The 26,122-nt window shown below is 45.7% G+C and overlaps 1 protein-coding gene across 4 annotated transcripts in view; it reads right to left on the reverse strand.

Moving 5' to 3' along the window:
- LOC115098931 (mucin-19-like) overlaps nt 1-26,122 on the reverse strand; it is a 308,825-nt gene that overhangs the window by 38,484 nt on the left and 244,219 nt on the right. For all 4 annotated transcript variants that reach the window (XM_029616058.1, XM_029616060.1, XM_029616057.1 and 1 more), the window contains one exon: nt 10,347-10,484. In XM_029616058.1, the coding sequence (XP_029471918.1) occupies nt 10,347-10,484 (138 nt within the window). The remainder of the gene's footprint in view (nt 1-10,346; nt 10,485-26,122) is intronic.

A 26,122-nucleotide genomic window follows, 5' to 3' on the forward strand; every position in this document is an offset into this window, starting at 1 on the left:
CTTCCTGTCTTTTAACCAGTTTGAAATCCACAAAAGGACATCATCTCCTATCCCATGACTTTTTAGTTTTCATAGAAGCCTCTCATGAGGGACTTTTTCAAACGCCTTCTGAAAATCCAAATACACTCCATATACCGGTTCACCTTTATCCACGACAAGGTAGATGTACTCTGGCAGATTATTTGGTCAAATTATGTACTCTGGCTACTGAACTCCACTGGGGAGAAGACTGCCTTCGATCTATCTTTTTAGATGAGTTAGCTCCAAGATCAAGGACAAGTTGGCTGCTCATGAACTTCCAGCTTCTCTGGAAGTTCTGATCGACTTAACAGGCAGAATTGACAGACACCTGCAAGAAAGATCCCACGAACTTCAAGGACTGAGGAGATTTGTCTATTCCTACTCATTCTTGTCCAGTACCTTTGACTCTCTCTTCCATTCATGGAGATTCCCTTCCAGGGAAGATTACACACACCACCACTCCATTAAAATTCTGCACGAATTCACAACATCAGCCTTTTACATCATTCATAAGGCTATTCATCCAGTGGTGCTCGGTATTCCTTGGCTACAACTACATAATTCCCAATTTGACTGGACCACTTCAACTGACATATTGGTGTTCTGCTTGCCAAAAGACTTGTTTGAAGAACTCTGCTGCTCTACCGTGTTCTTCCACCATGCTGTCTCCTGACGGCTTACGTCCACAATATTTCCAGTTTGCAGATGTCTTCTCTAAAAAGGCTGTGGACTCATGCCTCCTCATCGGAAGTATGACTGTGCAGTTAATCTGGTGCCGAGTTCTACACCAGGTTGGGTCTATCCCTTATCTCTTCCATAAACTCATGCTATGTCTGAATATATCAAGGAAAATCTACAAAAGGGTTTTATTCAACGGTCTTCCTCCCCAGCAGGAGCTGGATTCTTCTTTGTAAGCAAGAAAGATGGTACTCTTCATCCATATATTGATTATTGAGGCTTGAATGCAATCACCGTGAAAGATCGTTATCCGTTACCTCTCATAGCAGAGCTGTTTGATCACTTACAAGGAGCAAAAATATTCACCAAGCTAGACCTCCATGGGGCTTATAATTTAGTCTGGATACATGAAGGGGATGAATGGAAGATGGCATTCAACTCCAGGGATGGCCATTATGAGTATATGGTTATGCCGTTCGGACTATGCAATGCTTCTGCTATTTTTCAAAATTTGATGAATGAGATTTTTCGAGATCTTCCCTATGATTGTGTGATTGTATATTTAGAAGATATTCTGATATTTTCCAAAGATCTGCAGTCTCATCAATAGGATGTCATAAAAGTGTTACAACGATTGTGGGAAAATTGCTTGTACTCAAAATTTTAAAAATGTGTTTTCGAAAAGGAGGCTCTTCCTTTTCTAGGTTATATAGTTTCTAATCAAGGCTTCAGTATGGATCCAGCAAAACTTAAGAGTATTCAAGATTGGCCACAACCCAATGGCTTGCGGGCTCTCCAAAGATTCTTGGGTTTCACAAATTACTACCGCAGCTTCATTCAGAATTATTCTAAATTAGCCGTGCCACTTACTGCATTAATACGCAAGGGAGCTAACATCAAACAATGGCCCATTGAAGCTGAGGTAGCTTTTTGAATTCTTAAGGAGGCTTTTCTCCAGAAACCGTGTCTTCGACATCCAGATCCAAGACTCCCTTTTGTGATGGAGGTGGACTCCTCATCCGATGGAGCTGGAGCAGTGCTCAGTCAGCAAGAGTCCTCAGGTACTTTGCATCCATGTTCCTTTTTCTCAAAGAAGTTTTCCTCGGCTGAGTGGAATTATGCCATTGGTGACAAAGAACTCTTAGCAATTAAACTTGCATTCAAAGAATGGCGTCAATGGCTTGAAGGAGCCCAACATCAGATAACTGTTTATACAGACCACAAAAACCTTGAACATCTCCAACAGGCTCAACTCCTTAATCCACGTCAATCTCGTTGGGCTCTTTTCTTTACGCATTTCGACTTTGAGCTCCTTTACAGACCCACAGCCAAAAACCTTTGCGCAGATGCTCTCTCCCATTCTTTCTGCTCAGAGGAACCTGCGAATCTATACAACATATCATTGATCCAATTCGAATCCTTCTTACCATCATCAAGACTGTTCCTCCAGGGAGAACAGTGCTTTTCAAGGTGTTATCTTGGTCTCATGACTCCCGCGTCGCTGGATATCCTGGAATTTAGCTTTACTTCAACAGTTTTATTGGTGGCCAAATATGTGTAAAGACGTCCACTCATATGTGGATTCATGTCCAGTCTGTGCCCAACAGAAAACTTTGGCCATCCTTGGGGGAAATTACACCCATTGCCTCTTCCAGAGGAACCCTGGATATATTATCTACCGATTTCATTGTGAACCTTCCAATCTCGCAAGGCAAGACTGTCATTTGGGTGACAATTGACCGCTTTTTGAAGATGGCCCATTTCACTGCATTACATAGTCTTCCTTCAGTCATCCCCCCCCCCCCCCCCCCCAAAATTGGCTCAACTCTTCGTGCAGCTTATTTTTCGTTTATATGGACTTCCTAGACACATTACTTCTAATCATGGTACTCAGTTCACTGCAAAATTTTGGTGAAATCTCTGTAAAAGATTTGATATAACTCTAGATTTCATGACCACATATCATCCTCAAGCTAATGGCCAGGCTAAGCATACTAATAGTTCTCTAAAGCAATTTGTCAGAACCTACATCAATGTTCGACAGGATGACTGGGTTGATCTTCTACCTTGAGCTGAGTTTTCCCATAACTCACATCCATGCATGGCCACAGGAGCCTCACCATTTCAAATAGTTTATGGCAAACAACCACTTCCACCATTGCCTCTGTATCGCTCCATGGTGAGACTGCACCTTGAATACTGTGTGCAATTTTGGTCGCTGCATCGCAAGAAAGATATAGTTGCACTGAAAAAAGTGCAGAGAATGGTGTATGATAAGGGACATGTAACAGCTCCCCTATGAGGAAAGACTAAAGAAGTTAGGGATATTCAGCTTGGAGAAGAGACAGCTGTGGGGAGATATGATAGAGATCTAAAAAATCAACAAAAGGACTTGAACAATTTAATGTAAATCAAATATTTACTCTCTTAGATAACAGAAAGACTAGGGGGCACTCCATGAAGTTAGCAAATAGTTCATTTAAAACAAATCAGAGAAAATTATTTTTCACTCATTGCCAGACGATGTGGTTATGACAGTTAGTGTAACTGGGTTTAAGTTCCTAGAGGAGAAGACCATAAACTGCTGTTAATCAATAAGGAATAGTATCTTGGAATCTATTTATTGTTTGGGTACTTGCCAGGTACTTGTGACTTGCGTTGACCACTGTTGGACACAGGATACTGGGCTTGTTGAAGCTTTGGTCTGACCCAGTATGGCATATCTTATGTTCTTATTAAGTGGCATTTGCAGGCCCACTTAAAACTGTGCGCGTATGTGTACATGGTCAGTCTGTTTTATAACATGCACAAATATACACACAGATGTTAAAAGATTGCTACATCACTGGGCATGGGGCAAGGAATGCGAGCACATGTGCCTGCGCACTTGTTTAAAAGATACTGTCCCTGGGAATAGCCACTGCTATTACTGACAACAGTAACATGGGATAGACTAGTTTTTGGGAACTTACCAGGTTCTTATGGCCTGGATTGGCCACTTTTGGAAACAGGATGCTGGGCTTGATGGACCCTTGGTCCTACCCAGTGTGGCAACTTCTTATGTTCTTATGTCTTATGGTTTCTTCTATTTTGTATCTAAGACACAACATTCTTAGGAATCATTATCTTAATATTTCACATTTGTGTATCCCTTTCTCGTTCTTCTTCGAAATATATCATAGTCATTTTCTGTTTTTGAGGTTAATTTTTAATGCCATTACTGATAGTAAGTATTATGGTATTCAGTTTTCATAAAATTAAAATATTTCCTACATGGAATCCATGGTGGTTATCCTTTGTTTCTGCAGCTCTTCCAGGTGGGGTTACAGCTCTTCCAGGTGAGGTAAAAGCTAAACACCACAAGACTTCAAGCTACATTACATAAAGCCCTTAATTTTGTGAAGCAGCTTGAGAGTATACTTTAAAGAAAGATGTATGGAATTCTATGTCCACAAATTTAAAATTTTGTGGCATGCGAGAGGAAATGACATCATCAGAACTTATAGACGCATAAACCAGAGCTCCTGAACTCAGCGGCTAATATTTCAAATATCTCAAGCATCAGTACTTATAAATCTTTCAAATCTTATGGACTTTCTCACTCTAGTGCTCTGATGTCCTTGAAGCAAAAATCAGTGGACTTTCACAAGTTATCTTACTGAAAACTTGATTCTTGTCAGGAATCTGCAGCTGACAAAATGGCAGCAGCCGGAAGCACTGATAGTGAAGGCAGGCACGATGATGCCCTGATATTTCCCAAATTGGAACTACCAACATGGGCAGAATTCCTCAGCTGGTTTTGCAACCTACGACAAGACATCAAAACTTACAAACAAGAAATGATCGAGCTACTTGGGGAGATGAAGGAGGATACTTCTGATCTTGGACACCGGCTGGATGACATGGACACAAGAGCGGACTCCCAAGCTTCCGATTTACATTGCTTGGATGACGCAAATAAATCTCTATTGGCAAACTTTTCTTCACTCTCTGACAAGCTGGAGGACCTTGAAAATAGGTCCCAGAGGAATAACCTGCAGTTCAGAGGGGTCTCCGGAGGGCCCGGAATTTCTGGACTGTGAGTCAGTAGTAATTCAAATTTGTTAGGCTAGTCTGGCTTCAGCTGAAACCTCAGATTTAAACCCAATGCGTAACATAAAATTGGAATGGGCACACTGCTCGCTAGGTAAAGGGGTGGCGAACAAACCCCATATGCTTCCATAGCTATGTGCTTAAGGAGAGAATCTGTTCAATTGCACGGAAGCAAGTGCATTGGAAATGGAGTGGCCATGATAACACAGTTTAAGACCTCTCACAGATGATCTTGCACATAAAATAGGAGTTGGCTCGGAGACTGAACTTCTATACAAAGAGAACATTCACTACAAATGAATCTTTCCTTTCGGCTTGTGGTTCTCTGTCCAGGGGAAATCTCATCGGGTAAGATCAATGGAGGAGGGTTCTGCTGTGCTCCATGAAGCTGGTTTTACTGTTCCTACTCCCGCTATGCACCTGATGCTACCTACCTCTTAGAAAGATGACTATCGACATTGGCAGCACATTAAAAAGGAGGGCAGCAGATTGCAATGAAACTCAGAGGGCTCTACAGCTGTGAAGGTAGTTACTTGAGGGACTTGATGGTTCTCAGCACCTCACTCTGATTTCAAGTGACAGTTCACTGTTCTCTTTGGGGTTTTTTCTCTTCTGCTTGAGAATGAGGTTTCATGCTGATGCCCAATAGGCAATGCTTTTTACGTTTATATTCAGACCTATATAGCGCTAATCCTACTATAGAACAAGGGGCTATAGATGGTTACTTGTCTGATAATTCCTTACTAACTTGACTGAGGAACAGATCTCCAGGCTAGAAAGCGAAATTTCCCTTTTGGAAGTATGCCATGCTATTAAATAGCTCAAACCTGAAAAATCGCTGGGTTTAGATGGCTTTACTGCCAGATTCTATTAAAAATTTAACATCCTAAGGAGTGAATGTAAACTTCTACCCAATTCTAATTTGGAAGGTATTACTATTTTAGCAAAGCCAGGGCATGATCCCATGTTGTGTGTATCTTACTGTCCTATTCCCCTTATTAATATAGACCTAAAAATATTAGCTAAGATCTTAGCTGATCAACTTAAAAATATGGTGCCTTCTCTCATACATCCAAACCAAGCAGGCTTTATCTCCAGCTGCATGGCTTCTGATAAAGTCCGCAAAATAGTAAATATTATGTGGTGGGCATGTGGGTGTGATGACCCTTTCCCTTTCCTCACTGTAGACATTGAAAACACATTTGATCTGATGCATTGGCCTTTCCTTTTCAAGACTTTGGAAAAGATGCACTTTAGATCATATTTTCTTCATTGGTTACGTAGAATTTATGATTCTCCCAAGGCATTTATTAAGGTCATTGGGGGATCCTCAGATCTGATCACTGTGGATCATGGTGTGTGCCAGGGATGCCCCTTATCCCCTTCATTATTTACAATTTTTTTTGGAACTTTTCACTTTGAAGGTCAGAGCTAATCCCAAGATTACGGGTATGGACATTGGGGATTTCTCATCCAAGTTATCTTTGTTTCTGATGACATGCTTTTTACTTTATCAAGTCCATCTATTTCTCTAGGGGCCACTGTAGATGAGATGGCTAAATTTAGTTCAGTGTCTGGGTTCACTATTAACTGGGAAAAATCAGAGATATTAAATATAACGACCCCTGCAGCACAATTGCATTTGCTGCAGGCCCGTTTTCCTTTTAAAAGGTCATCCCATAAGATAAAATATCTAGGAGTCTATCTTGATGTCACACATGATCTATTTCAGTTAAATTATCCTCCTTTATTGGCTAAAATATATAAGGACATGGCAGAATGGGATCGGTACCATATCTCATGGTTGGGAAGCATAGCAACTGTAAAGATGAACATTCTGCATAGACTTAGCTATTTGTTTCAGGCACTTCCCATAGCAAAGTCACCCACCCTTTTGCAACATTGGCAGTGGAGAATCATGCAATTTATATGGAGGGGAAAAATTCCTCATGTGGCAAAACGGGTTCTCTTGCAATCTAAAAGCCAAGAGTACTTTCCAGGTTCTTATGGCCTGGATTTGCCACTATTGGAAACAGTTGGTCTGACCCAGTATGGCATGTTCTTATGTTCTTATGGATTGGGATTCCCCAACCTAACTTTGTATCACGTAGCCTCTCAACTCAGGGCTTCAGTAAACTTGTATAAACTGGGGGTTCAGAAACTTGAGTGGCCTTAGAACAGGCTATTATAGGACCTATGCCCCTAGAGGCTTTATTGTGGCAACCTAAAAAGACTTGGCAAGCCTTACTTGCGGTCTCTCCATCTTTATATCGCACACTTCAGGTATAGAGAAAATGGAAAACTCAGTTGGCAGGCCAAAGAGATTATTATTACAGTACCTCTTTGTACCACAATGTTGAATTTCCCCCGAGTCTTATGCCTTCTTCATATGCTTATTGAAAACATAGGGGTATTTTCATATGGGAGCATGTCTGGGGGGTAAATGACTTTCAAACCTTTTTAGTATTGTGGCATATCTATGACTTATCAGATAGCGAAATATTTTCCTATCTTCAACTTTGGCATTTCAAGTATAGCTCTCAAATGAGGGTTAGTCTATCTAAAGGGGTTTCCATGTTTGAATCCATGTGCAGAATTACAGATAAGATGGGGAAGGTGATGTCTAAGTTATATATTCTTTTAAATCGTGATGTGCAGTCTAAACCAGCGCACATAGGAGCCTAGGAATTGGACTTAAGAACATAACATAAGAAATTGCCATGCTGGGTCAGACCAAGGGTCCATCAAGCCCAGCATCCTGTTTCCAACAGAGGCCAAAACCAGGCCACAAGGACCTGGCAATTACCCAAACACTAAGAAGATCCCATGCTACTGATGCAATTTATAACAGTGGCTATTCCCTAAGTAAAATTGATTAATAGCCATTAATGGACTTCTCCTCCAAGAACTTATCCAAACCTTTTTTGAACCCAGCTACACTAATTGCACTAACCACATCCTCTGGCAACAAATTTCAAAGCTTTATTGTGCGTTGAGTGAAAAATAATTTTCTCCGATTGGTCTTAAATGTGCTACTTGCTAACTTCATGGAATGCCCCCTAGTCCTTCTATTATTCGAAAGTATAAATAACCGAGTCACATCTACTCGTTCAAGACCTTTCATGATCTTAAAGACCTCTATCATATCTCCCCTCAGCCGTCTCTTCTCCAAGCTGAACAGCCCTAACCTCTTCAGCCTTTCCTCATAGGGGAGCTGTTCCATCCCCTTTATCATTTTGGCTGCCCTTCTCTGTACCTTCTCCATTGCAACTATATCCTTTTTGAGATGCGGCGACCAGAATTGTACACAGGATATGAACTGCCGGATATGAACTGCCGGAAGAGGAATGGCAAACAATACTTTTGGCTGGCTATGGGCAAAGGCCTTACTTCGGCCACCCTTATTGAAAACAGATACAAGGTTTTGTTCCGCTGCTATTATACTCCTGAACGGCTACATAACTTCTCCCCTCTCACATCTGATAGGTGTTGGAAAGGTTGTTTAAATCTAGGATCTTTTTTTCATCTCTGGTGGGAATGCCCTCATAACCAGCGATTCAGGCAAAAAGTTTCTCAGTAGCTGCAATTGCTTTTAGACTTACCAACTGATTTGCAACCCTCACATGCTCTGTTGAATATGCATATCCCACATGGAGCTACACTGCAACATAAGTTTGTACAGAAGATCATGGTGGCAACTCATAGCAAAATCGCTCAGCTGTGGCACTCATCCATAGTCCATACTTTCACTGATTTCCAATCATGTTTGGACCTAATGTTTTGCTTATGGAAAATCACAGCATATAAACATAATCTCTCGGCCAAAATTGATGCTATATAGGCACCCTATATTATGTGGAAGAAGTTGACTTCTTAAGGAATCTGATCCCTTCGTACAGTACATAAGACTAAACATACTGTCCTGTTATACTTGATTAATCCACCTTTAGCATCTTATATACTGTTAAATGTGGGTTGGAAAGTCCTGAAAATATTTGGTTTATCAGCAGCAGGGTGGGCGGGTGGGTTGGGGAGGTGGGAAGGAAGGGAATGAGTCAATAACCAAATAACTATGACGCTCTTTTATGACATTGCTCTTTATTTAAGAAGTAACATTTTTTATTTGATTACATTCATTGTTTAAACCTACAGGTGTATTTGGACATTACGGTTCATAGCTAATAGTTCAATAATGTTTGCTTTTTGTATTTTTTACTTTACATTTTGTGCTCTTTGCTGACTTAAGCGTTATATCTGATTTATTAAATGAATTTTGGTTTATTACACACATTGGGGCGGATTTTAAAACGAGCGCGAATAGCCTACTTTTGCTTGCGCATCAGACTCAAGCAAAAGTACGCTGGATTTTAGTAGATACGCGCGTAGCCGCGCGTATCCACTAAAATCCTGGATCGGCGCGCGCAAGGCTATCGATTTCGTATAGCCGGCGCGCGCCGAGCCGCGCTGCCTACCCCCGTTCCCTCCAAGGCCGCTCCGAAATCGGAGCAGCCTCGGAGGGAACTTTCTTTTGCCCTCCCCTCACCTTACCCTCCCTTCCCCTACCTAACCCACCCGCCCGGCCCTGTCTAAACCCCCCCCCTTACCTTTGTTGGGGGATTTACGCCTCCCGGAGGGAGACGTAAATCCCCGCGCGCCAGCGGGCCGCTAGCGCGCCGGGACGCGATCTGGGGGCGGGTCCGGAGGGTGCGGCCACGCCCCTGGGTCGCCCCGGGCCATAGCCACGCCCCGGGCCCGCCCCCGGAACGCTCCCGACACGCCCCGAAAACGCCGCGCTGTTCGGGCCCGCCCCCGACACGCCCCCCTCCGAAAACCCCGGGACGTACACGAGTCCCGGGGTCTGCGCGCGCCGGTAGGCCTATGTAAAATAGCCCTGCTCGCGTAAATCCGGGCGGATTTACGCGAGCAGGGCTCTTAAAATCCGCCCCATTGTGATTATTTCTGAGCTTCATTTATATTGTGCAATGTCATTTTTCTTGTTTGTTCTTTACTTATCTTTCAATAAAAATTTTAAATTTATAAAAAAATAAATACAATTTTGTGGATGCCCACAGCGCAAAATATATCTATCTGACTAGTGAGAAATCTGTGCATGTTCTAAGAAACTGTTTATTTTAATAATTACATACTAAAAAAATCTCATACTTAATTATTTACAATTCAGAAATTGAGCATTATTTAATAACTTTTAACTGCTTTCTCTGTTTAGTTTTCTTTTGACTATGTACTATGTATAAGTCACTACTACTACTACTTATCCCTTTTAAAGCACTACTCAATGCATGCAGTGCTGCACAAAAACACATGAAATAGTCCTTGCTATGTAGAGCTTACAGTCTAATAAAGACAAACATTTAATGCCCCAGTAAGAGCAGGCTGTCTTCCTGATTAAAGCTACTTATTCTGAGAATGACTGAGTGATAAAGAAACAGCAATACAAAAAAAAAAAAAAAAATCACCGGTGCACTAATCTCCCCTCTCGCTAACTTTTGCTTAAGGGTAGAACTTTGATTAAAATCCTTCTCATAAGACCTTACCTTTTGAGTTTTCAAATCCTTTTCCCGGCACATGGATGGTAACCTGCATTGCGCGTTGATACGTAATAACACAATACAAACCATTTTTCATGCTGGCACATATGTGTTTGGATGTACACCTGGAAATCTGAAGTTCATCTGTAAAGAAGATAGTTTTATCAAAATAAAAATTGTTTGAGATAACATTTCATTTGCTAACATTTGTTTCTATTCTCATACTCTCAACTAGACATTAATCTTATATTTTACAATTTCAGTTATTCCATTTTATTAACATTATGGATCTGTTTCCATCTCAAACACAAAACATAGAAACATAGAAATGACGGCAGAAGAAGACCAAACGGCCCATCCAGTCTGCCCAGCAAGCTATGCTCTTTTTTTTTCCCTCTTACTTGTTACGCTTGGCTCTTAGTACCTTTTAGTTCTATTTCCCTTCCACCCCACCATTAATGTAGAGAGAATTGTTGGAACTGCATCTAAGTGAATATGTAGCTTAGGGGGTCATTTTTCAAAATGTGGTAAGCCGTTTTGCATGCATTAAGGGCTTATCGCATGCACAAAGCCCCGTTTTTGCATGCGAAAACATGTTTACCACATGCAATTGCACCATATCATGATGTGTCCTGTAGGGCTTATTGAGAGAGAGAGAGAGAGAGAGAGAGAGAGAGAGAGAGAGAGAGAGAGAGAGAGAGAGAGAGAGAGAGAGAGACACTAATAGCATGTCCCATGCATAGGTATTTGTATCCCTAGTATAGGCCCACCTAGTAACTCGAGGTGGGGATTAGGTAAGAGTGTAGGGGGTTAGGGGCCGCTTTCACATTGTACATGAGCCGTACGAACAGAACAGTGGTCTCTTGTGAAGATTAGCTGGCCTTCGGAGTGAGGAAACTCACTCCAAGATGAGATTTGGGCAAAGGTCTCTCAACCTAGCTTGTGTTACCCAGGTAGAGAGTCCATCAAGCTAGGTTGAGAGACCCTTGCCCAAATCTCATCTTGGAGTGAGTTTCCTCACTCCGAAGGCCAGCTACTCTTCACAAGAGACCACTGTTCTGTTCGTACGGCTCATGTACAATGTGAAAGCGGCCCCTAACCCCCTACACTCTTACCTAATCCCCACCTCGAGTTACTAGGTGGGCCTATACTAGGGATACAAATACCTATGCATGGGACATGCTATTATGGTCTCTCTCTCTCTCTCTCTCTCTCTCTCTCTCTCTCTCTCTCTCTCTCTCTCTCTCTCTCTCTCTCTCTCTCTCTCTCTCTCATCATTGAAATCTAGGCCTTAGTTAGGGGTAATAAGCAAGCTACACCCATGCTTTTGTTTACCCAACTATGTAATTCAGTCCTTGTTGGTTGTTGTCTATATATAGAGCCTCTTTTCTGCATTCCCCCTGCCATTGAAGCAGAGAGCTATACTGGCTATGCGTTGGAAATGAAGTATCAGACTTTCTCCGCTGCTGTTGGAGCAGAGAGCTATGCTAGATATGCATTGAAAGTAAAGTATCAGGCTTATTTGGTTTGGGGGTAGTAACCGCCGTAACAAGCCAACTACACCCCACTTTTTTGTGAATGCAAATCCTTTTTATTTTTCCACATTTCCTCTTACCGTTGAAGCTTAGAGCAATGTTGGATTCGCATTAACCATGTGTATGTATATTGAATAAGGGTATTATCTCCAGGTTGTAGCCTTCATTCCTGCGAGCCACCCCTTCTTCATTCACATCCTCTAGACTTGATGGATCCACAGTGTTTATCCCACGCCTCTTTGAAGTCCTTCACAGTTCTTGTCTTCACCACTTCCTCCAGAAGGGCATTCCAGGCATCCACCACCCTCTCCGTGAATAAATACTTCCTGACATTGGTTCTGAGTCTTCCTCCTTGGAGCTTCAGCTCGTGATCCCTGGTTCTGCTGATTTTTTTCTGACAGAAAAGGTTTGTCATTGTCTTTGGATCGTTAAAACCTTTCAAGTATCTGAAAGTTTGAATCATATCACCCCTGCTCCTCCTTTCTTCCAGGGTGTACATATTTAGATTCTTCAATCTCTCCTCATAAGTCATCCGATGAAGACCCTCCACCTTTCTGGTCACCCTTCTCGGTACCGTTTCCATCTTGTCTCTGTCTCTTTGTAGATACGGTCTCCAGAACTGAACACAGTACTCCAGGTGAGGCCTCGCCAAGGACCTGTTCAAGGGGATAATCACTTCCCTTTTCTTACTTGATATTCCTCTCTCTATGCAGCCCAGCATTCTTCTGGCTTTTGCTATCGTCTTGTCACATTGTTTCTCCGACTTCAGATCATTTGACACTATCACCCCAAGGTCTCTCTCCTGCTCTGTGCACATCAGCCTCCCCCCCCCCATCGAATACAGTTCATTCGGATTTCCACTCCCCATATGCATGATTTTGCACTTCTTGGCATTGAATCTTAGCTGCCATACCTTCGACCACTCTTCCAGCTTCCTTAAATCCCATACTTATTATAGCATTTTAACATATCATATCATGCACCCAGTGTAGCTGCTGTGTTGGGCCACTTAGATACAGTATGTAGAAATAAAGATCAAACAAGTTTTAGGTGATAGCGTCTGTTTAAATTAATTTAATACATTTGTGACTAGCTTTCAAAAGATATACTATTGAAGAAAATAAACTGAAGAGTTTGTAGCTATAAGAAAAATATGAGGACAAGACACTAATTAGCCTGATAAAAATTTTTTAGCATGCACACTAAAATTCCCAATGTATTGGAGTCATTTTTGGTTACGTATGTAAAGGTTAGCTCATATGGATTCAGAGTTCTCACCCAGACACAGACTAGTTTAAAGGCCACAGGACAACCTCTGAGTGAACTCATATTTACTGTTTGCACTGTAGAATGCTTACAAACAGGCCAAAAGTTTGTTTAATTAGTTATTCCAGTAGGTCTATGATGAGAAAGCAAACAATTAACTAATACTTAAGCCTGAGAGAGAGTTAAAGCCACAAAGCTCTGCTTGAGATTGATAAGAACTTAGAGGGAGGGAACATCACTGCTTTTCCCAAGCATTTAGTGTATAAGGAGTAGTAACAGTGAGAGAGCGGGAGAGCATACTTCCTGATGTGATAGCACAGGCTAGGGGTGTGCATTCGTATTGACCGCATATGTAAAACGCTACGCATATTTTTTTTTTTACTTAAAAAAGTGATGAGACATAAACGATCGGATTTCCCACATATCCAACATAGCTATGTTGGATATGTTGGAAATCACGATTGTTGATCCAAAATTAAAAGTTAAACCCCTCACCTTCCTTAATCCCCCCCCCCCCAAAGACTTACCAGAACTCCCTGGTGAACTAGCGAGGAGTGAGGACGCCATTTCTGCAATCCTTTGCGAGGAGCACGTGACGTCGGCGCCACGTCGAGTGACGCGGCGTCACGTGATTCCCCGCGGGGTCGCGCCGGAACGCTCGTTCGGCCCAAAAGGAACTTTTGGCCAGCTTGGGGGGGCCTCCTGACCCCCCCAAGCTGGCCAAAAGTTCCTTTTGGGCCGAACGAGCGTTCCGGCGCGACCCCGTGGGGAATCACGTGACGCCACGTCGGAGTGACGCGGCGTCATGTGATTCCCCGCGGGGTCGCGCCGGAACGCTCGTTCGGCCCAAAAGGAACTTTTGGCCAGCTTGGGGGGCCTCCTGACCCCCCCAAGCTGGCCAAAAGTTCCTTTTGGGCCGAACGAGGATCCCGGAAGCGACCCCGCGGGGAATCACGTGACGCCGCGTCACTCGACGTGGCGCCGACGTCACGTGATTCCCCGCGGGGTCGCTTCCGGGATCCTCGTTCGGCCCAAAAGGAACTTTTGGCCAGCTTGGGGGGGTCAGGAGGCCCCCCCCCAAGCTGCCCAAAAGTTCCTTTTGGGCCGAACGAGCGTTCCGGCGCGACCCCGCGGGGAATCACGTGACGCCGCGTCACTCCGACGTGACGCCGACGTTACGTGCTCCTTGCAAAGTTGGTCAGAAATGGCGTCCTGACCCCGCTGGACCACCAGGGAGTTGTGGTAAGTCTTGGGGGGGGGGGGATTAAGGAGGGTGAGGGGTTTAAATTTTTATTTGCACATATGGACATATACCCAACTCATTTAATTTTTTTTATGTCCATATTGACCGCAAATGGGACCCCCTTTGGACATATTGACATATGGACATAAACTTTTGCTCTGCACATCCCTAGCACAGGCTGATGCTTTGGAAACATGAAAGCTTTTTAAATATATGTAGCAATTGTTATTATCTACCATTACTTCTGTTTGATCTGATTTTATTTGTTCTATCCTTCTATTGCTCATATAAACTTACTTTCCTAAGTACCTGGAACCGAGATGTATTGAATCAAAGTGTGTATGTGGCTATTTGTGTAGAAGAATAAGCTCCTGGGTTCAAGCCTCCAGGTATAATCCCAGTAATTGCGTGTGTGTATATTGGGTAAGCCTTCGAAGTAGTCCTGTGTGCACGCAGGCGATAAGCCCCAGCGCACCAATCTGCATTGGGAGGTGATGCCCTCATTAACATGGAATTTCCATTCGTGGACACTAATCTGTCATCACATTTTTGAATGCACATTTTGTGAGTGTAAAATTCCTTGCTGCATCGGCAGTAAGGTTAATGCTCGCAAATTGTGTGTTCTATTGCGGGTAAAACTGTGCATTTGTCTGAATGCACCTCTTTGCATCGGCCTGTAAGTTAATGATAATCATCAAGGGCATACAGTAGAAGGCCCATGAAAAATGAAGCATGGTCCTATTAGTGAATACACACTGGGGCAGATTTTAAAAGCCCTACGTGCGTAAATCCAGCTGGATTTACACGCGTAGTGGGGTTATGCGCGCCGGGCCTATTTTCAAAAGGCCCGGCGACGCACACAAAGCCCCGGGACGCGTGGATTTCGGAGCAGCCTTGGAGGGAATAGGGAAAGCCAGCTGGTCTCCCCAAGGGCTCGGCGCGCACAAGGTGCACTAGTGGGTGCACCCCCTTTGCACGCGCCAATCCCTGATTTTATAACATGCGCGCTTGCTCACACATGTTATAAAATCGGGAGTACATTTTAAAATCTGCCCCACTGTGCATATCAAAATCCCCATGGTAACCTGTCTAATGTACAAGTGCTGATAAGTCCAAGGGATTCCTCCTATCCTCTTGCCCCAGCATGAAAGAAGCTCCTCTGAGTGCTGGCAATTTGCCCTTCAGCCCATGCCTGGAGCAAAGAAAGAGGGCTCCCAGGCACTGATACCTCTTACCATTATTCTTCTTATCCTTTGATTGGTAACAATGGGGCTCTAGCCCTGACACACCCTCCCTCCTACTCTTCTTACTGGGACCTTTATTGATCAAAAACTAACATCACTTAACAGCATTTCACAATGAATCACATGATTGGTGGAGTTGCTGCCAGGACATTTTGGCCCTCCCTCCTGCTGGGGAAGATTGGTGGGCCAATGATAGAGTAAGTAGTAAGTAGAGATGTAGGAGGAAGACATAAGAAGATGACTAGAAGTAATTTCCTTTGTGTTGAGAGGTGTATCTGGGCCAGGGCCCCACTGTTAAGGGTCAGAGGTGGGCATCAGGGCCAGATTTTTACTGTACTAGTTGATGGGGTGGCAAAGAAGAGAGATCAGGACAATATCTCCACTGTTACTTGATGGGTGGAGGAGAAGAGGAATGCTGCTTCAAGGCTAGAGCTCCACTGTCACCAGGAAATGAGTGGGAAGGTGGATTGAAATCTGGAATGCCTCTTTGTTTGTTCTTGGGATGGAGAGAAATCAGGATCCAGGGAGCCTCTCTACTTAGTCCTGGTGGGGTGAGAGATAATATCAGGCCCCAGGGAGGACCTCAATGTTTGCTTCAGGTATGGGAGGGAGGCTGCATCAGGGCTGTAACTTCACTTTTACCAGTTGAGTGGATGGGGAAGGGAGACCATTCTGGGCTTAGTTCATATGACTGGGGCCCAGAGGGCTTTCTCTATTTACTCCAGGGCAAGAGAAGATCAGGGAATAGGGGACCTCTCTCTTTGTTCCAGGAGAATGTATTGGGATGGATTAGAATTGGAAGGACTTCTTTAGTATCAGGGGATGGAGTTGCAAAGGCCAATGTTAAATGTTAGGATACTGGCCCTGTCAGGATCCTTAAATTTAACCTCTTCTTTCATTTAACACTCCCTTCTGGATGGTGTAAACAAATTCAGCGATTGTTAGTGCATAGGTGATAAGAGCTCGTTATCACCCTATTTGTATATTTTTGACTCTGCAATTTCCTCCTGCTTCTTTGGGCTTCTAGATCAATCTAAACCAGCGCTTGGATCTGGCACTATGAGACTTCATTCACAAATACCTGGGAATGTTTTCCCTATTTTATATCCCCCCCCGCCCCCTCCCAAGTTACTTAGTCCAATCATTGCTGAGGGATATGCATCAGGGCTCCCTTCCAGAGCCCTGAAATAATGGGCCCTATATCAGGTCAGTACATATTGGCTTTGCATGATGACTATGACTTCCTCCCCTATTCCCATCCTCCTCCAGTGGCTGCAATATCCCCAGTTCTAGCCGATCTGGGAAGCAGAAGACCAAATTCAGGGGTCAAACTGGACAAGTTAATTTTTCATACACATGTACAAGCACCATTTAATGTGTGGGTTTCACGCACATTAAACCACTAGTTTCTGGCCATTGTATTTAGTGTGCCTACTAAATAATGGCAGTGTTTACTAGGGATGTGAATCGATTTTTAACGATTTAAATTATCGTCCGATAATTTTAAAATCGTCATTAATCGGTAAGGGACTCGATACAATAGGAATTCCCTCGATTTATCGTGAAAAATCGTTAAATCAAGTACGGGAATTATTTGGGGAGAGGGCGGGAAAACCGGCACACCAAAACAACCTCTAAACCCACCCCGACCCTTTAAAACCAATCCTTTACCCTCCCCCACCCTCTCGAACCCCCCCAAAATGTTAAATTACCTGGTGGTCCAGTGGGGGGGGGGGGGGGTCCTGGAGCGATCTCCCGCTCTCGGGCCATCGGTGGCATTTTGGCTACCACTGATAAAAATGGCGTCGATGGCCCGATAAAACAAAAAACCCACCCCGACCCTTTACAAATTACCCCTTTGCTTCTCCCACCCTCCCGACCCCCCCAAAAACCTTTTACATGTACCTGGTGGTCTAGCGGGGGGTCCGCGAGCCATCCCTTCAATCATACCCTCGGTGCTGCTGGACTGGTTTCAAAATGGTGCCGATCGCCTTTGCCCTCACTATGTCACAGGGAGGGACAGTCGCTCCCTGTGACAAAGTGAGGGCAAAGGCGATTGACTGCCAGTGAGGGCAAAGGTAGCGCCGGCGCCATTTTGAATATTGGCAAATCGGCCCGAGTGCAGAAGGTTGCTCCCGGACCCCCGCTGGAATTTTGGCAAGTCTTGTGGGGGTCAGGAGGCCCCCCCAAGCTGGCCAAAAGTCCCTGGGGGTCCAGCGGGCGTCCGGGAGCGATCTCCTGCACTCGTGACGTCAGGTCACAGGAACCAAAATGGCGCCGGCACTACCTTTGCCCTGTCATATGATAAGGGCAAAGGGCCACCGGCGCCATTTCTCTTAACGCAGCCGTGGCCAGAGAGCAGGAGATCGCGCCGGGACCCCCCCCCCCCCCCCCACTGGACCCCAGGTAATTTAAAACATTTTGGGGGGGTTCGGGAGGGTGGGGGATTTCTTTTAAAGGGTCGGGGTGGGTTTTAGGGTTGTTTTGGTGTGCCGGTTTTCCTGCCCTCCCCCCTCCCCCGATAAAACGATTTTTTAACCTAAAAAACTAAGACGATCAGATTCCCCCCCCCCCAGCCAAAATTGATTGTTAAGACGATCGATCACACGATTCACATCCCTAGTAAATAAAGATAAACTGGTAAATGTATTAAATTTGGATTTTCAGAAGGTGTTTGTCAAAGTTCCTCATGAGAGGCTTCTAGGAAAAGTAAAAAGTCATGGGATAGGTGGCGATGTCCTTTCATGGATTACAAACTGGCTAAAAGACAGGAAACAGAGAGTAGGATTAAATGGACAATTTTCTCAGTGGAAGGGAGTGGGCAGTGGAGTGCCTAAGGGGTCTGTATGGGACTCTTACTTTTCAATATATTTATAAATGATCTGGAAAGAAATACAATGAGTGAGGTAATCAAATTTGCAGCTGATACAAAATTGTTCAGAGTAGTTAAATCACAAGGAGATTGTGATAAATTGCAGGAAGACCTTGTGAGACTGGAACATTAGGCATCCAAATGGCAGATGAGATTTAATGTGGATAAGTGCTAGGGATGTGAATCGTGTGCCCGATCGTCTTAACGATCGGGTTCGGCTGGAGGGAGAAAAAAATCTGATCGGTGGAGATGTGAATTGGAATCGGTTCTGATTCACATCGTTATTTTTTTTTTAGTGAGGCCCAACCCTTTAAAACTGACCCCTTAACTTCCCCCACCCTCCCGAACCCCCCAAAACTTTTTACGAGTACCTGGTGGTCCAGTGGGGGCACGGGGACCGATCTCCTGCTCTCGGGCCATCAGCGCCATTTTGGCTGCCACTCAAAAATGGCGTTGATGGCCCGATAAAAAAAAAAAACGACCGACTCTTTAAAAATGACCACTTAGCTTCCCCCACACTCCTGGTCCCCCCAAAACATTTTAAAATTACCTGGTGGTCCAGTGGTGGTTCCGGGAGCGATCTCCCGTTCTCGGGCCATTGGCTGCCACTCATAAAGATGGCGCCGATGGCCCTTTGCCCTTACCATGTGACAGGGTATCCATGCCATTGGCCGGCCCCTGTCACATGGTAGGAGCACTGGATGGCCGGTGCCATCTTTACGAGCAGCGCATAGTTAAGCTCTGGAATTCATTGCCAGGGGATATGGTTACAACAGTTAGGGGTAGATCTTAAAAAAGTAAGCGCGTGCGTACTTTTGTTCGCGCAACCGATGCAAACAAAAGTACACTGGATTTTATAAGATACGCGCGTATCTTATAAAATCCGGGGTTGGCGCGTGCAAGGCTGCGCAAAATCGTCAGCTTGCACGCACCGAGCCGCGCATCCTGCCTCCATTCCCTCCAAGGCCACTCCGAAATCTTCCCCTGCTTGAGGCAGGCATAACTTGCGCGCGCCACCTCGGCATCCCCCGGCACAGGCCGCAGTGCCGGGGGACTCAGGACCACCCTCCTGGCTCGCCCCTGAACCGTCGCCACGCCCTCGGACCCACCCTGGACCGCCCTCTGACCCCGGACATGCCCCCCGGACAAACCCCTGGCCTGCCAATACGCCCTCCAGACACGCCCCCTCCCAACCCTTTTTCGAAGCCCCGGGACTTACACGCGTCCCGGGGCTTTGTGCGCGCCGGCGGCCTATGGCTTTTAAAATCTACCCCTAAGTGTAACTGGGTTTAAAAAAGGTTTGGATAAGTTCCTAGAGGAAAAATCCATAAAATATTATGGTAATTAATAAGCAATGTTAGTTTGTGATTTATATAATATTTGCCAGGTACTTGTGACTTGGATTGGTCATTGTTGGAAACAGGATACTGTGTTATGACTGGGGAGGTGGACCCTTGGTCCGGCAATGAGTGCAAAGTCCCACTGTCGGTAGGCGAGGCCCGTCCCGAGGATCACCAGAGAGGATGGAAGCAAATCTGGATGCAGGCGCCTCCTGCAGGTCATTAGGTCCAGATAGCGGATGCCTCCAGTAGGTCAAGAAGTCCGAAGCTGAGCTGGCGCCTCCAGCAGGTCGTAGAATCAGAAGCAGAGCTGGCGCCTCCAGCAGGTCGAAGAAACAGAAAACAGTTCAGAGGTCACAACCAAAGGGACTTCCGCAGCCGGTCCAGGGAACAAGAGCCAGAAATTACCGCAGCCAGTCCAGGGGTCGGGGAGCCAGAGAGTACCGCAGCCAATCCAGGAATCGAGAGCCAGAGAATACCACAGCCAGTCCAGGGGTCGAGTACGGAGAATCAAGACAGGAGCAAGTACAGGAACAAACCACAGGAGCCAAGAAGCCAAGGCAAGGTCTGAAGGCACAGACCTTGCCTAAAATAGACCCCAGCTGATAACGTCTTCAGGAACTCCGCCTACTTCCTGCAGGGCTCCCCAACCAGGTTCTTGTAGACACGGCCATCAGCAGCACCAGGGGGCGGAGCCAGCCGCGCGAGGAGAACACCACGGCCATGTTGGAAGGAGCTGCACCGCCGGAGGGACTCGCCGCCGCCGCCTCAGCATCGGCGGATGGGATCCCCGTGCCGGTGAGTGGTCGGCCCCGGTCGCGGTTTGCCGTGGCCGGCAGCCATGACAGTACCCCCTCCTTTAGGCCTCCCCCTAGAAGGCTTGGGTTTCCCTGGATGAGAGAGATGGAAGTTCTTGAAAAGATCCTTATCGAGAATGTTGGTAGCGGGTTCCCATGAATTCTCTTCTGGCCCATATCCTTCCCACGCTAAGAGATATTCCCATCTACGACCTCGTCTTTGCACATCGAGAACTTCCCGAACCTGATAGGTCGAATCCTCCTCTACCTGTAGTTGTGGAAAAACAGGAACCTTTCGGGAAGGCCATTTGAGGAGTAAAGGTTTCAACAAAAATACATGAAATGCATTGTGAATACGTAGAGAGGCAGGTAGACGTAGTTGATAGGTTACAGGACCTATTTGCTTATTCACCGGAAAAGGTCCAATATAGCGAGGAGCCAGTCTCATCGACGGAACCCTTAAATGGATATTCCGGGTGCTGAGCCACACCTTCTCTCCTGGACAAAATTGAGGTGCAGGTCTCCGATGTTGATCAGCAAATTTCTTCGCACTATGTGCGGCCTTTTGTAGCATCCGTCGAGTATGCCGCCAGAGTTGTTTTAGTTGTGCGGCTGTAAGTTGAGCCACCGGAGAAGGAACAGACAAAGGTAGAGGCACTTGCGGAGTAGATTGGTAACCGTAAACAATTTGAAAAGGAGAAGACCCAATTAAGGTGCAGGTGTGGAAGTTATGGGAAAATTCCGCCCAGGGCAGTAATGCCGCCCAATCATCTTGTCGAACATTAACATAGGAGCGTAAGAATTGTTTAAGAGCACGATTAGTCCGTTCTGCCTGCCCGTTGACTTGAGGATGAAAAGCGGTGGTGAAGTCCAAAGCTATGTGAAACTTGGCACAGAGACTCCGCCAGTATCGAGCTGTAAATTGCGGTCCTCGATCAGATGTGATATGTTGGGGTAGGCCATGCAGTCGAAACACAATTGGGCCAGACGGGGAGCAGAGGGAAGGGCGGGCAGGGGAGTGAAATGAGCCATCTTAGAAAAGCGGTCTACTACCACCCAAATAACCGTATGTCCTTCAGAAACTGGGAGATCGACAATGAAATTGGTGGAGATGTGGGTCCATGGTCTAGTTGGTGCTAGAAGTGGTTGTAACTGTCCCCAGGGTTTCCCCGCCTGATTCTTGTGTTGGCACATACAGGACAGGAGTCAACATAAGCACGAATGTCTTTGTGCATTTCTGGCCACCAATAATATCGTTGCAGAAGGTCTTGTGTTCGTCGACGACCAGGGTGCCCCGCCCACTGGGAATCATGTCCCCACTTTAGTACCTTGTTGCGGAGCCTCCTAGGAACCACTGTTTTGCCGACTGGGACCGAAAAAGTTGCTGAGAGGATGATACGGGCTGGATCGATAATATTTTGTATAGGTTCCTCCACATCCTCTTTTACAAAAGACCGGGACAATGCGTCAGCTTTAACATTCTTGCTTGCTGGGCGATATCGTAATTCAAAATCAAAACGCATAAAGAATAGAGCCCATCGGGCTTGACGTGGGTTCAGACGTTGAGCTTGTTGTAGGTATACTAAATTTTTATGATCAGTGAAAATTGTAATACGATGCTGAGCCCCTTCTAACCACTGCCGCCATTCCTCCAGGGCAAGTTTAATGGCTAATAGCTCTTTGTCCCCAATAGCATAGTTCTGTTCAGCGGTTGAAAATTTCCTTGAAAAATACGAGCATGGATGGGATGTTCCACTAGCATCATTCTGACTCAATACCGCTCCCACTCCCTCCGTGGACGCATCGACCTCCACAATAAATGGGCGTCTAGGATCCGGGTGGCGCAGGCAAGGTTGCTGAAGAAAGGAATTCTTGAGGGCTTGGAATGCTTCTATCGCTACTGCAAGCCAGGATTTAATATTAGTTCCTTTTCGTGTGAGTGCTGTAAGTGGTTCAGCCAGCTTGGAAAAATTCTTAATGAAATGAAGATAATAATTAGCAAATCCAAGAAATCTCTGTAGTGCACGTAACCCGTTGGGCTGAGACCACTCCTGTATACATTTTACTTTGGTCGGGTCCATTTGAAATCCTTGTTTTGAGATGATATATCCCAGGAAAGGTAAAGAGTCTGTCTCAAAAATGCATTTCTCTAGTTTGGCATATAATTGGTGCTCCCTTAAATGTTGCAAAACTTGCTCAACATGTTGATGATGCGACAGTAAATCCTTGGAAAAAATCAGAATGTCATCAAGATAAACCACCACACAGATATATAGCAAGTCTCTAAAAATTTCATTAACAAAGTGTTGAAACACAGCAGGAGCGTTAGTTAACCCAAATGGCATGACAAGGTAATCATAATGTCCGTCTCTAGTGTTAAAAGCGGTTTTCCACTCGTCCCCCTCCCGAATCCAGACCAAGTTATAGGCGCCTCGCAGGTCCAATTTGGAGAATATTTGAGCTCCTTGCAGGCGATCAAACAATTCTGCAATAAGGGGTAGAGGATATCGGTCTTTAATGGTAATAAAGTTAAGTCCACGGTAATCTATGCAGGGGGGTAGTGTCCCATCTTTTTTCCCAACGAAAAAAAATCCAGCCCCCGCCAGAGAGGTGGATCGCCGAATAAATCCTTTCTGTAAGATATCTTGGATATACTCGGACATCGCCCGAGTCTCTGCAACAGATAACGGATAAACGCGCCCTCGAGGTGGTGTGGCTCCAGGAACCAGCTTAATGGTGCAATCAAAATCTCGATGCGGGGGCAATGTATCTGCGGCCTTCTTGGAAAACACATCCACAAATTGTTTGTACTGACACAGTAAGTCCTTTAAGACAGAAGTGCTGATACTAACGGAATCAAGATTTGTGGCTCTCAGACAAGTCTCACGGCATTCTGGTCCCCATTGTATAAGTCGTAAGGAGGTCCAATCGAATTGTGGATTGTGGCGTTGTAACCAGGGAATGCCCAGGACCACCGGGTGAATGGCTCTGCTGATAACATAAAAGGTGATTTGTTCCGTGTGGTCAGGTGCGACTCGGCAATCCAGAGGTTCCGTGTAGTGGGTTATTCTCCCAGGTAAGGGATCGCCGTGAATAGATGAGATGATCAAGGCCTTAGGACAGGGGCGAGTGGGAATCTGGAGTTTGTCCACAATTTCCTGTAATATGAAGTCTCCTCCTGCCCCGGAGTCCACTAACGCCAAGGTAGAAAATTCCTGTCCTTTGGTATGAAGGGTCACAGGTAAGGTAAGTGGGGGAGCAGGGGATGTAAGACCTAGATAGACTCCCCCCATGGACCCTAGGCTTTGTAGTTTCCCGGACGGATCGGGCAAGTGGCTATAAGATGGCCGGACCCTCCACAGTATAAGCAAAGACCTGCTCTCCGGCGTCTCTGACATTCTTCAGGCGATAAAGGACCTCGACCTAATTGCATGGGTTCCTCTGTCGTTTTGTTGTTGGTAGAAGATTCTCGAGGGGTCGTGGTGGTAGAAGACGATGGAACATAAGACATGACCGGACGTCTCGTGGATCCTAGACCCTCGCAAGTTCTTTCTTGTAACCGTTGATCAATTCTGGTGGCTAGCTCAATGAGGGAGTTTAAGGAAGATGGAAGTTCTCGGGCGGCCAACTCGTCCTTAATCTTATCAGATAATCCTTCCAGGTATATGGTTCTCAGGACAGGTTCCTCCTAATGAAGTTCTGTAGCGAGAGTTCGAAATTCAATATTATAATCCGAGAGAGATCGTCCTCCTTGACGGAGGTTAAGGAGGTCTGAGCCGGCAGCTGCTTGTTTTCTGGGTTCCTCAAAGATGGTCCGAAACAGTTCAAGGAACCGTGGAAAGTCTTGTAATACCGGGTCAGAGCGCTGCCACATCGGAGAAGCCCAGACCAGCGCCTTCCCTTCTAGTAGAGACAAGATGTAGGTAGTCTTGGTTATATCATCCGGAAATAGTGGTGCTTGCAGACGGAAGTGCATACTGCACTGGTCTAAAAATCCTAGACATAAGCGAGGATCCCCACCGTGTCGAGGAGGAGCTGGTAGCGGAGGGACTGGTCGAACGTGGTCTGAGGCAGCGGGTGGAACTGGTGCCAGCGGGGAGATTGCGGTTGGAGGTCCGGTCTGATAAGCAACTACCGCGTCCAGCCGAGCATGAAGTCGCTCCATGGAGGCTGCCATGGATTCCAACATACTCTGTTGTTCCATTATCTTTTGTGCTAGGCCAGGAATTGCTCGGAGCGCAGAGGCCTCTGCCGAGTCCATGGCCTTGACTTACTGTTCTGACTGGGGAGATGGACCCTTGGTCCGGCAATGAGTGCAAAGTCCCACTGTCGGTAGGCGAGGCCCGTCCCGAGGATCACCAGAGAGGATGGAAGCAAATCTGGATGCAGGCGTCTCCTGCAGGTCATTAGGTCCAGATAGCGGATGCCTCCAGTAGGTCAAGAAGTCCGAAGCTGAGCTGGCGCCTCCAGCAGGTCGTAGAATCAGAAGCAGAGCTGGCGCCTCCAGCAGGTCGAAGAAACAGAAAACAGTTCAGAGGTCACAACCAAAGGGACTTCCGCAGCCGGTCCAGGGAACAAGAGCCAGAAATTACCGCAGCCAGTCCAGGGGTCGGGGAGCCAGAGAGTACCGCAGCCAATCCAGGAATCGAGAGCCAGAGAATACCACAGCCAGTCCAGGGGTCGAGTACGGAGAATCAAGACAGGAGCAAGTACAGGAACAAACCACAGGAGCCAAGAAGCCAAGGAAAGGTCTGAAGGCACAGACCTTGCCTAAAATAGTCCCCAGCTGATGACGTCTTCAGGAACTCCGCCTACTTCCTGCAGGGCTCCCCAACCAGGTTCTTGTAGACACGGCCATCAGCAGCACCAGGGGGCGGAGCCAGCCACGCGAGGAGAACACCGCGACCATGTTGGAAGGAGCTGCACCGCCGGAGGGACTCGCCGACGCAGCCTCAGCGTCGGCAGATGGGATCCCAGTGCCGGTGAGTGGTCGGCCCTGGTCGCAGTTTGCCGCGGCCGGTGGCCATGACATACTGGGCTTGATGGATTTTCTGACCCAGTATGGCATATCTTATGTTCTTATACTGGAAGATTTGATGTTGATTTTATTTAGTATAGAAAGGAAATATTTATTTTATTTTATGTCTGGTCCATACAGAGTACGTAAAGACATCACTGATTCCCCAAACATTTTGCAACTGCCTTCATCACCTGACTGGAACAACTGAACTGCAGAGAAAATCATCTAAAGTATTCAGCAATCATGTGAGACTGAACTGAGGAATCATATGCTAATATTCTTGCCAGAATTTAGATGGAGGTTTTAGGAACTCATTTCTAATTTGCTTGAACTGAGAGAAAGTGTGGGGTTTGTAGGCTTATAGTTATGAGTTGCAAAAGGCTAATTTTACTATCTTTTCCAATGCTAATAAATTCTTTTACTATAATGTCATGGATTTCTGTCTCCTATAGAGTATTAGATTCT

The sequence above is a fragment of the Rhinatrema bivittatum genome, chromosome 9 (genome assembly GCF_901001135.1).
Source record: "Rhinatrema bivittatum chromosome 9, aRhiBiv1.1, whole genome shotgun sequence".
Classification (NCBI taxonomy): domain Eukaryota; kingdom Metazoa; phylum Chordata; class Amphibia; order Gymnophiona; family Rhinatrematidae; genus Rhinatrema; species Rhinatrema bivittatum.